Genomic DNA, 13,532 nt, shown 5'->3' with positions numbered 1-13,532 from the left:
TTATTCAGGGGTTCTTCCGTAGAACCATTCAGAAGAACCTTCATCCAGCCTACTCCTGCAAGTATGAAGGCTGCTGCATCATTGACAAGATCACACGGAACCAGTGTCAGCTGTGCCGCTTCAAAAAGTGCACCTCCGTGGGCATGGCCATGGACTGTGAGTCATATTCATGTGGCTCATATAAAATGCCTTTTATAAGCACATTGATGTAAATCACACACAGGAGCGATTGCATTCCAATTAAGTGGGCCGAGCGCGTCAATGTCACTTCAGGGACCGGTCCATCTAGCTCTTTAACAAGAAGCAGAGTCTCCTTCCTCTCTCTCCCATTCCTCAGGCACACACATGCACAATAACCAGAACAAAATGATCCCATTTCAGTCACAGCTGCGACCTTTAATGAAATAAAGTTAAAGACAGTACGAATTCAGAACACGTGTCAGCACACGAATGACTCTTAAATTACATTTCTGGAGAACGGACTTTACTTTAACATCCTGGTTACAAAAAGCACTCGTCTGTCAGCGCTTTTAGAGCCGCCATGTTAGAGTGGAACCCCTGAGGTGGAAGAGCTGTCTCTGGACCCCAGGGACCCGATGGCACCCTCACCCAGGGCGATACGCTCCCTCTGTGGAGCCTCCTCGTCTCTGCTTTATCAGTGATGAATCTTCTCCCCCTTCCGCTCAGTGGTCTTGGATGATTCAAAGCGCGTAGCCAAGCGCCGTCTGATCGAGGAGAACCGACAGAGGAGGAAGAAGGAGGAGATGGTTCGGATGCTGCAAGCGAGGCCGGAGCCGGACACGGCGGAGTGGGAGCTAATCAGGATGGTGACTGAAGCCCACCGACACACCAACGCCGAAGGCTCCACCTGGAAACAGAAGCGCAAATTTCTGGTGAGCCTTGTCGAAACGAGCTAAAGTTCTCTTTGAATAGGGCTTCTCAAGCCTGGTTTACGCCATTAGGGGTGATTAAAGTTGTCAGTTTATCTCCAGCGATCTGATTTTCATTTTGATAAGTGGATTTATTGGTCATATCTTCATGAAGTTCAGTAGTTTAGTGATTATCTTTTCCCGATGCTCCGCTCATTATTCCAGAATCTTCTGGCACAAGGATGCCGACACCTGAAAATATGAAAGAGACTCTTTTATTTTTGGAATCATTTTGGAATCATTCAAATCCTTGAGGGAGCGGGAAGGGCTGTCCAAGGTTCCCTGATGGGCAGACGGCATCCAATGGAAATTTACCTACAGGCCTTGTTGGGTGAAACACAGCCAGTTGATGCAAACATGCAACATTCGTCCCTTAAAGCTCAGGAAATCCGATTTTTGAGCTCCTTTCTGCGCGCGTGTGACGGTTCTCATGGATGTTTGCTCCTTGTGTCCCCGGGATCATTAGTTGGCCTGTATCACCTTAAAATACTCCAAAATCTACTGTTGCCAAGGTTGCTTGAGACATGCCTGATCATTCTGATACTTTAATTACACTGCTGAGGCCCAGTTCTGTGGCTGGAAATGACAGAAACATCTAAAGCATCTTTGGAAAGCAAACATAATTACCGCCCATCTGTCATCGCTTCGGCTGAGCAGATGTTGCTTTTCCAAACGGCAGCGTTGGACCAGCACACTGAGTGTAGCCCAACACTAAAGCCCCACATACAGGTGGTGCCTCAGCCTTCCATCACGGGCTGCTGTCCTGGCTTTGTTTCTGTTTGGTTTTGGGAAAACTTGCAGCTGATCTGGAGTTTTGACAACGCAAATGCGCTTTCTCGTTTCCAGTCCGATGACATCGGACAGGGTCCAGTGGTGCCCTCTTCAGATGGAGATAAGGTGGACCTGGAGGCCTTCAGTGAATTCACCAAGATCATGACTCCTGCCATCACCCGCGTCGTCGACTTTGCCAAGAAGCTGCCCATGTTCTCAGAGGTCCGGTATTCCTTTAACTCCAACACCTCAGTCCACATCACTGCTGCTTCCGCATTGACATGTAGAGCTTACGTTGAATGCTTCCTTGCCTTTGGGGTGGCAACCATGAGGACAGTCATGTGATCCTCTCCAGCGCACCGCATTGGAAATCGTTATTCAAATTGGGTTTACGTGTCATAATTGTGTCTCCGGGCTCTTTGGATCACTGAAAACAGTGTCAGACACCTGTAATCATGCGTTTGCTGGGTGAGCCTGGCCAGCAGCAGCGGTGGGAGGCTGTGCTGGCATCTAGAAGGATTCAAGCAGAAACCCTCCAAAAACAAACCAGTTCAATGGAGGCAAGAATCTGCTCTTAACCCTTGTGTAATGTTCATATTGTTCATATTGTTGTTACTCAGCCAGCGTTTGGGGGTCTGATGGACCCGTTGCATTTTGTGGCTTTTAATGCCTCACAATCAAACACTTTTATGGTAAAATACTGAACAGATGTTTACCTTATCCCAATTTGCCCTTTACCTTTGTTGGGTCACATTTATAAGTTATTATTTAAAACATAATAAAGAAAATCAATTAAAATCAAGATATGAGTGGAAACAAATGTACAAGTGAAGCAAGGTTTTTCAAAACTACTGACTTTTATTTCTTTGAACTTATTTTTATTACTTATTTTTATTGAAAACGGGTCCCACAGACCCCAACACCACACGAGGGTTAAAATCCTAAATTGAAGTAACTTTTCGATTAAAATGGATTTTGATTTCTGTGCACGTGACCTCCAGATGCGGCAAATCAGTTCTTTACAACCTAGAAAATGTTTTGAAACGGTGCATTTTAAGTTTTCTGTTTTTGAAAAAAAAAAAGCTAATTTCTGAAAGGTTTGTTTGACGATCAAAATCCACCTTAGCACATTAGCACATTAGCTTAGCACATGAGGATTTTAGACAGAAACTAGAATTGTAGAATTCATATTAAATTCACAACCACAACAATCATAAAACACACTTGCTGATGACCTCATTTGTTGCCACGGTGATTTCCAGTTGCCATGCGAAGATCAGATCATCCTCCTGAAGGGTTGCTGCATGGAGATCATGTCGCTGCGCGCCGCGGTGCGCTACGACCCGGAGAGCGAGACGCTGACGCTTAGCGGGAAAATCGCGGTGAAACGCGAGCAGCTGAAGAACGGCGGCTTGGGCGTGGTGTCGGACGCCATCTTTGATTTGGGCAAAAGCCTGGCTCAGTTTAACCTGGACGACACGGAGGTGGCGCTGATGCAGGCGGTGCTGCTTATGAGCTCAGGTGAGAACGCAGGAGTTTTTAACCATTGCTCGTTCTTCTCATCACTGAACTGATCCGATTGATTTGTCCTAATGAGGAATAAGGGCCGACTCAGCACAACTGTCTCCAGCTTAGAGATGTGGGCCAATGTTCCCCTTAAATATGCTGAAAGACATTTGGGCTGCAGCCAACTGCTCCCCAGCACCGTCCCAAAGATTCTCAATGGGGTGAAGGTCTGGACAGCTCAGGTGTGAACGATGTCTCATGCTCCCTGAACCACCCTTTCACAATTGGAGCCTGGTGAATCCTGGTATTGTCATCTCGGAATATTCCCGAGCCACCGGGGAACCAAAGATCCATTGATGGAAGAACCTGGTGGTTCAGTGTGTTCAGGTAGTCAGCTGACCTCACTCTTTGGGGACGTGATGTCGCTGGACCTGGACCTGGACCTGACTCGCCCCCCACAGGCTGGTTCAGGCGGCATCATTTCAGCTGCCTCTCTTCCTGCCCTGATGCACCCATCAGTCTGGAACAGGAGAAATGTGAACTCATCAGGTCACCTGACCTTCTTCCATATGCTCCAGAGTCCAATCATTATGCTCCCAGGAAAACTGAGGCCTTTTTCCCAATTTGCCACACTGATTAGTGGGTTTCTTGAGGCTGCACAGCTGTTCAGACCTATTCCACTACATTCCCGTTGCATTGTGGGTACATGCTCTTCCTCTCACTATTAAACACAGTGCTGACCTCTAATTCTGTTTATCTACAATATGATGTCACCAAACCTTCACTTGATCGTGAGCACAATCACTAAGAATTGAATCATTCAGAACCTTCCTTGATGAGGGTTCCCCCACCACCAGGCTTCCAAGATGCTTGTTTCAGCAAAGAGAAGCTCAGTTTAGGTTAAACAGCTCGTTACCCGCTGAATCAAAATGGCCCACCTGTTAGCTCGGTTAAATCCAGGAAGCGACTCTTTTTTTTAGCCAGGACGTGTATTTTATCCACAGGCCTCAGATACACAGTGTGGGTCAGGGATGGTGGATTTGGCAGAAAAGATTGTTTCTTGACTTTAGTGCTCCAGAGGTAGAATGTTTCTGGCATCTATTTGCTCATGCTGACATTTCCTGGAGATCACTCCACAGATGGCGGCAGTGGCTTAAATGAGAGTGTGCCGGCACTTCTTCTCCGGAGCAGTGACAAGATAGAGCCTTCAGCAGGCGGGAACGTCATGAGGCGCCCTGGTCTCGGTGGGCACCCATCGGACCTCTCAGCCAACCATTTTTAATATAGCGTCTTTTATAATCAGAACTGTTTCTAGGCGCTTTCCAGAATCCCAGGGCCTGACCCCAGACAAGCAACAGTGGCAAGGAAAAACTCCCCTTTAACAGGAAGAAACCTTGAGCAGGACCAGGCTCATGTAGGGGGACCCTCCTGCTGATGGGGGGCTGGGTAGAGAGAGAGGAGAGGGGGGAGGACAGGTAGAGGAGAGACTAGGTAGAGATCAGGGAAATACGTACATTCATTATAACAAGCTGTCAGTATAGGAGTTGAGAGGGGTAACCTCTTCCCTTATGATGACCTGTTTTCAGATCGGTCTTTTATATTTTCAAAGGCAGAGAATCATTTCCAGAACAAGTTTCCTGTCTATTCCACACCATCGAGGGGGAATAGGCAAGCTAGCAGAAGTGGTGTCAGTGCTCAAAAGGGAAAGTTTCGTGCAATGGGGCCTGAAACAAATCAGCTTAGCCTCTACTTGGAAGCCACCAGTCGGCAAAAATAAATGGCTCAGCTGACTTTCAGACACACAACCTTATTTACAGTAAGCTGCTTCCAGCTGCCTGCTCTGTCTTTTAGCTTTAGAACCAAGAAGAACCCTCCGTGTTTGACTCAAGTGCCGTTTTTTTCTCTCTCGCCTTTGTCTGCTCAGACCGCTCAGGCCTGACCAGCGTGGAGAAGATCGAACAGTGCCAAGAGGCCTACCTGTTGGCGTTCGAGCACTACATCAACTACCGCAAACACCAGATTCCCCACTTCTGGCCCAAGCTGCTGATGAAGGTGACGGACCTCCGCATGATCGGAGCCTGCCACGCTAGCCGCTTCCTCCATATGAAGGTGGAATGTCCCAACGAACTGTTTCCGCCTCTCTTCCTGGAGGTCTTTGAGGACCAAGAAGTGTGATTGATTTCCTGAGTGACCCCCCCCCCCCTTCCTGAGAGAAGCCTGAACACTAAAGAGAAAGGCAGTAGAGTAAGTGAGAAGGGGAATGAGAAAAGGACAATAGCGTTAGCGTCTATATTGGGAACGTGCCCTGGGAACTTCTTCTTTCAGTTGGTGTTTGTTTTTTTTACACCCCCACAACCCCCACCACCAGCAGTCGCACCTCAACCTTACGGGAAACTTAGGAAAACTTCTGGATTTCTGCTTCCGTTGTAAAGAGTCACAGATTCCACACACACCGCCGCGACCATACAGTCGATCAATATGCAAACGTAGCTCCCCTTTACGCACCAGTACGGACAAAACATCCATGCTCATGTCAACAGGGGGGTGGGGGGGGGGCACGGTCATTTCTCTGCCCCCACCCACCCCCAACAGTAACATCTCCGCTTAAAAAAGTGTCTTTTAAATCAACTGGACCCAACTCCCAACTGCCCCCCGCACCCTTCTACAGCTCCTCACCCCCCCGCCCCCCCGAGTTCCTGTTCGTTGACCTACCTCCCTCACACACTGACCTCTTGGTCTCGACCTACACACAGAGACACACTTGCTGACACCCCCGCGTTACCTCATAGCTGGTTAAATGTACTTTCATTTTTTATTGTTTGCACGGAGGCTCATTAATCCATCATCTCATTGTCCCATAACGAGGCCCTTGACCTGTGCACCATGTGTTACCAACCTCTGTCGGGGGGCGGGGGGGGGGGCTCCGTTTAGGCTTCGGTGTGTGCACGACCCAAAGGTCGCAGAGATGCACATCGATAGAGATACGTTTTAACGGCTGGATCGGGGAGATCAAGAGGACGCTGGGGCGCTTAACGAGGTCGGCCGGCAGCAGGTCACACCTGAATCCACCTGAATCCACCTGATTCCATCTGATTCCATCTGATTCCATCTGATCTGTTTGGCAGCGCGGCGGTCTGGAGGGAAGGTTTGCTAGCTTGGTTGCTTCAGTTGTAGCTTTAGCCGCGTGTGCTAGCCGTTTAGTGGACAAACCCGGTCGGTCATTTACTGGTGCTAGGGTGCTGTCGTGTAGGGAAGAGACTATTTCGCCGATCGACAGCCAAACGTCGTCTTAATTGCTTCGAAATGTTGTCGCTACATAAGAATTACCAAGCAACTTAAACCTTTTTTTGGGTTTGGTTAATGTACACAATCCCCAACAATCTGATTACGTTAAGGAGTTATCGTAGAAATCTTGTCCTACTTCAGCGTGACCACATTTCATTGTCACTGTTTATAGTGCGATGTAGGCGGGGGGTTCCCTGCTGTTCTAGTTCTGACTGGACTATAATCACGTAGATTCCAAAGTCATTAGGAAACATAGCTGACACGTACCTCCGTTGGTCATTACCTCATAGATCCACTGATGTCTGACACGATGGTTTGTCACTGTTACCTCACTCGCCACTACACGCCCTGATCTCGTCTCACAGTCGCTCCTGCAGGTTCTCCTCGCCGCTGTGATGCTTTCAGCGCTGACACCCGGTGATGGCGGATCTGCCCCCCCCCCTTCCCCGTCACCGGGACCTCACGCTCAGCCTGAAACCGACAGATTCTACCTCACCTCTCATCTCCGAGCAGCTGCCACACAGCTGCCACACAGCTGCCACACAGGAAACACACAAATGGTTTACTGGCACAAACGGGCAAAGAATCAATATTTAAACCTACTGGACTGTGAAGTGATTCTGGTGTCTATTTGTTTTGTTTTGGGGTTTGTTTGGGTTTTTTTTTGTCTTTTTATTGCCCCCCCCCCCCACGTTTATCCCATCAGACTGGACCAACACTTATATGCATCCTGCCGTTCTTTTTGGAAGCCGCCACGAGCCCGCCGGCAGGGATGAACTGTCATTGTGGGGAACGACGGCTCGCAGCCGGGACACCGGGGGAAGCCATTTTGGCCCGGTCGGGTCAGGCCAACAAAATCATGTGGGTGGCGAACAGAACACTTGTAAGCAACAGAAGAATCAGCAGGTTCGGACAGAGGAAATGGCGTCTTTACAGCCGCGGGGAAAGGAAGTGGCGATGTGGGGAGCTAGCAGGCCGCCACGCAGCACCCGAGGACCACCAGAACACTTCCAGAACTTTCCCTCGCCCACTCTCTGAGTGTCTGTTCGCTCTAAATGAAAACTACTGAAACGAGCTCCCTGGTCCAGATCCCAACTCGCCATCCTTTCCAATATCAGGTCTTTTTCTGTTGCACTAAAGCCACGATGTCTGTATCTCTCAGCCCCCCTCGCCCCCCCCCCCCCCACACACACACACACCTTTACTGTCCCCGAGCACTGCGGGGACACTCTCAGTGTTACCTAATCTATGTTGCAGGGTAAAGTTATACAGGGATATAAATAGAATAATATATAGAGTCTATACGCACAGATGCACAGCAATAGGATGACCAAGGAGTGGAGTTCCACGCGTGTCTGAGCTGGTGGTTCTGAGCTCACAGTGATTGAAACCCGGTCACGCCACAGGCAGACGTCGACTCTCCAGCATCCACAGATGCTCAAACACACACGACACGGAAGAATAGATCTATAGAAGCACGCTCTGAGGCTTTTAAGTGGCATTCGCCGTCAGTGGCTGAATGTATGGCTGCCGGCTCGGGACCGGTCACGTAGCAGAGCCCAAAACTTCAAAGCATCGTGTAGTTGATTCTGATGCCTTTCACAGCTGGCACAGCTGTTCCTTCCCCTCCTTTCTGCCCCTGCAGGAGTTCAGGTCTGGTCCTCAGAGCTATAGGGTCTCTCTCTCTCTCTCTCTCTCTCTCTCTCTCTCTCTCTCTCTCTCTCTCTCTCTCTCTTTCAGCCAAATGATCATTGGAGACCTTCTCCGCTCGTCCTCTTATGAAACACAAGAACACACACCAGCAGCACAGAGCACACTGCCTTCAGCCATGATCCGCTGCACCAGCATTTAGCAGAGACAGATCAAATCCCTCCGCACCAAAAACGGACCTCTCTGCCAGGGTTTCCTTCTCACAGCAGACCGGAGTCAGGTCCACCTCGGTTGCCATGGTGGCGTGACCTCCCCCAAGTCACCCCAGAATCACACCATTATTCTCAGGAGGCAATAATTTGTTCCACTGGAAATTAGCAGGGCCCCGCCCATCAATCGTAGCACCCCCCCATCCCTCGCATCGCATCCATCCACCCATCCCCCACAATCCTGAAACAGGCACTTTTCCGACTTCTCCACATCAGCAGGAGTGAAGAACTTTATCCTGTCAGGTCTCCTCACCAGAGAGGCTCCTCCACACCGGCGACGTCTGGAGCCCCTTCACACCTCCTGCTCTTGAGGCCCTGATGATCGGGGCTCCTCAGAACTTGCTCGTCCAAACAAAGTCTGTGGGGAGGGGAGGCCTTCAGCCCGATGGGACGGTCCTCCTGGCCGGCGCCGCCTGCTGCGTCAGAGTTTTGTATTTGTTTACAGCTGATGATAATGTGAACCTGGAAGGACGGCTCTGAGCACCACTCGCTTACAGACCGCCATATTTATGGTGCGCCCATAGCACACGCGGAAGGTTCCGTCTACGCCGGTCTCTCCTCCACAGCCCCCCGCTAGCAGTTTGGTGGAAACAGACGAGCCACGGGACTCCGTCCGCACGTGGAATGTAATATATCCTGAAACCGTACAGTTTAAGCCACCGGGTGAAGTCCCGCACTCACCTTCATCACTGGACTTTGTTGACGTCACATTCGTTGTGCAGCAAGTGCACGTTGTCAATTGACAATAGTACGTGTGACAATTTACTAGCATGTCAATAGCTAAGCTAGAGGTGAGCGGGAGGCAAAGCAACTTTATTTTGGAAGGAGCAAAAGGCTGTTTGTTCAGAATATTCTCCTAGCTTTCCTTTCTTTTGCATTTTGGTAAGTGAATGTTTATCTGTGTTGATGCTTTACTGTGAGCCAGTGGCCGTGTCTTGCACTTTGAAACCATCGTCGGTGTAGCAGTGGCTCGTTCTGAGACGTCACCCGAGATTCGAGGTTCAGCTGGACGAAATCTTTGAATGGCCCCTTTAAAAATCTGTTACAGTTTGCAATCAAAAACCCTTTAGAGGAAACCCATTAGCATGGGTGGAGTGGGAGCGATGGTTCATCTGTACTAACCAGTGTTGCCGATATTATCCCCTGATCAAGGCTTTGGCTCCTCGCTGGAGTCATCAAGTTGTGATCCAATTGCGGACTTTCAGAAGTTTCACAAAAATATGTGTCGTTTGCTGTTTTTTGCAGCGCCCCTCCCATTTTTTAGGGGCCCAAAAGTGTTGGTGCACTTTGCTTTTATTGGTCGTTGCGTCTTAGGGTGCAGAAATATTCAGTCACCAAATGACTCTGTCTTTCTGGCAATGACCCGATGAGGAGGAAAGGATGCAAGCGAAGGGCATCTTCTCATGTTATTATCAGTTTGTCTCCGTTTCAGCTGATTAGATTAGTCTACTTTTATTTTACATTTTTCGCATGTTCCCAGTGGTTTGTATCAGGCTGTAAACGCTCTGTTTTTACATTCATTGTGATATTCTTTCCTCCTCCAGAGTCTTTGTCAGTTGTCCATCTCCCTCGTTAAAACTCAATGAACTGTCCAAATTCATTAGCGGTACTCTTTGGAAAATGGCCGTGACTCCAAATGGGGTCAGGTTCAATCATCTTTTTGTGAAACCTCTTGAAATTTCCTGTCTTTTGTTTCGTTTCACACGATTTTGGGAATCAAAGTAACTGTTATCACTCTTCATGCACATCTTCTGACCTGTGTTGTTACGGTCGCTAAAACAATCAATACTTCACAAATCGTGTTGTTACAACAAAATTGGCTCTTTGTTGGGTTAAGAACTTTAAAATGACAAAACATCTGCAGAAAACTAGCACAACAAATGCAGATAATTGCAGCCATTTGAGTACAGAAACTACGTCACTTTCAGCCCTGTTTCCTGCTAGCTTGTATTCAGTCAGACTAGCAAGCTACAGCTAATAGCGGTTTGTAAAAATTCACCCTAGCTTTTGGAGTTAACAGCTAATACAATTAGCCGTAGCTGTACTAAGAATGGGCTTAATTAAACGTGCATTCATATCGTCCATTATGGTAATGCTGTGAGCATCTATAAGTGTAAAATCATATATGGGAATCATAATATAGCTCCTTGCTCTTTTGCACATGCACATTTTCTTGGAAATGTGGGACATTTTGTCAAAAGCCATGAAAGAGATCTAATTAGACCTATAGAATATAGTACATATTTAATATTGCGCCCCGTACATATGCAATATGTACCATCTCAGCCAGTTTATTTGAGGCTTATCTGTATAAACCAGGCACAATTTGGGCAAAGGTAAGTTGAGCTGAGAGTGAGTGAACCTGAATTCTGCGTTGCGCCATATCGTTTGCTAAGCTGGAAGCACGCTCGAGTCCATAAAAAGGATTCCCTAAAAAAACGGAGCTCTTATTTCTGTTTACATTCAAACTAGTGCTAATAAAGAGTTTGGATTGATTTACTACAGACTCACCAAGAATTTGAAAAGGGTGGCGTGCCAGAGGAACCATAAATAATAATAATAATAATAATAATAATAATAATAATAATAGAGGCCGTGTAGGATAAAGGAATTTATCAAAAGCGAATTGGGAGCTGAGAACATTTGGTTTTGTTTCTTTTTATTGGACCGGATTAAAAACTAAAGCCCTTTTTTGAGGAGAAACGCTGTACAAAAGCATCATAGTGACGGTGTCGTGGCACTCTTTCTTTCTCAATGACTCGTGGTGTTCGTGAGCAATGCCTAGCATGTCACGCTTTGGTAGATGTTTGTCCTCTGTGGTCCAACCAAGAGAGGGCGGCCGTGTCATCGGTGCGAAGGTGGCGGAATACGGAAAAGTCTTAAACCAGAGCGCCCCCGTCCGCTCCGGTCTCCTGGAATACGCAGCTGTGTTGGTGGACCTCCAATGGCGGCCTGTGCTCTCGCTGTGCCTTGAATGGGATCCGATCCCAGCTCCCACGGGGACGGGAAGGTCCTGACGGGGATTTGAAGCAGCAGGGGGCGCCGCTGCTCCCGGACACCCCCTCCGTGGCTCCGGGGCGTTTGGCAGCCAGGCGGCCGCAGGTTCTGGCACAGAATGTAGATGAAGCCGAATGAGATGTGGGAGTCCGACAGTGCGCCTTCCTGCACTGCTGGTCGTGGGTCTGCGGCGAGCACGGCCGTTCTGTCCGTTTTGATTTAGGGTTTTTTTATTTTTTATTTTGTCTTTTTGTCAGTTTGTTTTTTAATCTTTGTGACAAAGTCATTTGTGACACGATGGGAGGGCGGCGATTCTCCGTGGCTGTTTGTGTCCGTGTGAAATCGATTTTAACTGTCTGTTCATTTTAACTGTCTGTTCTCTCTGCTTTTTATGTGTGGGGGGGGGCTCTGTGAGATTTTTATGCAATAAATAAATACGTTAAATACCGGCCTCAGCCGGGGTTATGTCACTGACATCTATCAGCTTTGGTTATTGATCCAGTTAAAGCAAATCCAGCCTCTGGTTTTATGAGATAACAATGAGGAAGCAGAGAAGGGAAGCGCATGGTCACCTGCATCCTAATTAATGAATCCTAATTAACCAATAGTCCTGGTCGAGCCTTCCAGGAACCCTTCTTTTTGCTGCTTCACGTTTAAACTGCGTGAGCTTCATTATTCCAGCATTAGAATCGGGGGAACGGAGATAATCTGGCCACAGTCGCTCTCCAGGGGTTCCAAATTCCCATGATTCCCTGCACACCGGAGGCCTTTCACCACGCGTGAGACGCCAGCATCGACGTTAGTTTTGATGTGCGTCACCCCTCTGCCAGTCTGGGAATGTTATCCGAATAACGGCATCCAAGCAGGCTGCGTCATTTTTCCAATTAGGCAAAAAGAAAGTCACAAAACATTTCTGTCCATGCATCTAGTCGACCCCCCCCCAACAGACGACCACATGACCCACAGACGACCACATGACCACAATGAAATATCGGATGCAATGATTTATGGATGAGTTATGATGCCGCTCCCTCCCAAAATGGGGTGGGGGTGGGGGGTGGGGGTAGATTGGGGGGTGGTATCTGCTATCTTTGGAAACAGACTGCTAAATAATTTTGAAGCATCAGACCCATGAACAGTCAGCCCGTGTAATGTGGTGATGTAATGTGGAGCAGCTCTGCTCTTCGCCAATCCAAAGTTAAAGTTCACCCCCCCCAACAAAGAAATAATCCACCAGAGCGCCACAGCTGGTGCATGTGTGCGTGCACGTGTGTGTTCTTGCTACATATTGAGTATCAAAATTCTAGCAAAGTGAGGACCTTTAAGGGAAGCGAGGACGTTGCGGCTCGCGATCACAGAAGTCCACGAATGTGCGCACGTGTGTGCACGTGCCGTCAGATTGGAACAGTCGACGTGTGCTCCAGGCTTCCCGTCCATGGGGAAGTTCTGGCCGTGGCCTCGCCTTTTTCCAGGTAACCTGTCAACCACCTGTAATTAAAGATCGCCGCCATCTTGTGTCAATGATGTCATTCGCATCCAGGAAGCAGAGCCCTGTGCAGGGTCAGCTGTGAGCATTCTAATGTACTCATTCTAATCCAGGTGTAAAGGATCAACTTCCGAGTTATTGCGAGGACATTTTTTTGCCCTGTGGTCCCTAAAGCAGCACGCCGCGCCACTTTTGCTTGGACAGAACCGTTTCTTTAAATAAAGCAGTGATGTTCTTTAATACACCCGTGGACTTGAAAACACATGACTGCCCCAGACATGCATTCATTCATGCAGACTGTTGTTATGTAACTGGGTTACCATCCTAAAAGACATGTCCCTGCTTCAACTCCATGTGCCAGACAGGGGGGGTGGGGACAGGGGGAGGGAGAGACGGGGACAACATGGACAGAGAAACATGGAGAAAATTTGAGGCAATAGCACACAGAAAAAGACATGAAACAGCGAAAACGTCAGGCGGGACAGAAATCCCATGCGCACACGCACACACACACACACACTCGCTCACATTTTATGGGACAAGAGGAGGTTCTTATTAAAAAGCCTTTGTGGGGATGAAAAGGGTTTAAGGGGGGCTGTGAGTTTGGTTTGTTTTCAGGATTGGAGTTGACAGCGTTTT

The 13,532-nt window shown here is 48.4% G+C and overlaps 1 protein-coding gene across 7 annotated transcripts in view; it reads left to right on the top strand.

The window, feature by feature from the left end:
- LOC130515208 (thyroid hormone receptor alpha) overlaps positions 1-11,881 on the top strand; it is a 55,007-nt gene extending 43,126 nt beyond the window's left edge. For all 7 annotated transcript variants that reach the window (XM_057015353.1, XM_057015351.1, XM_057015350.1 and 4 more), the window contains 5 exons: positions 9-156; positions 688-893; positions 1,776-1,922; positions 2,963-3,221; positions 5,131-11,881. In XM_057015353.1, the coding sequence (XP_056871333.1) occupies positions 9-156; positions 688-893; positions 1,776-1,922; positions 2,963-3,221; positions 5,131-5,381 (1,011 nt within the window). In that variant the 3' untranslated portion in view covers positions 5,382-11,881. The remainder of the gene's footprint in view (positions 1-8; positions 157-687; positions 894-1,775; positions 1,923-2,962; positions 3,222-5,130) is intronic.
- The last annotated feature ends 1,651 nt before the right edge of the window (positions 11,882-13,532 follow it).

Source organism: Takifugu flavidus, chromosome 18, assembly GCF_003711565.1.
Source record: "Takifugu flavidus isolate HTHZ2018 chromosome 18, ASM371156v2, whole genome shotgun sequence".
NCBI lineage: Eukaryota > Metazoa > Chordata > Actinopteri > Tetraodontiformes > Tetraodontidae > Takifugu > Takifugu flavidus.
This window is presented reverse-complemented; position numbering and strand designations above follow the sequence as displayed.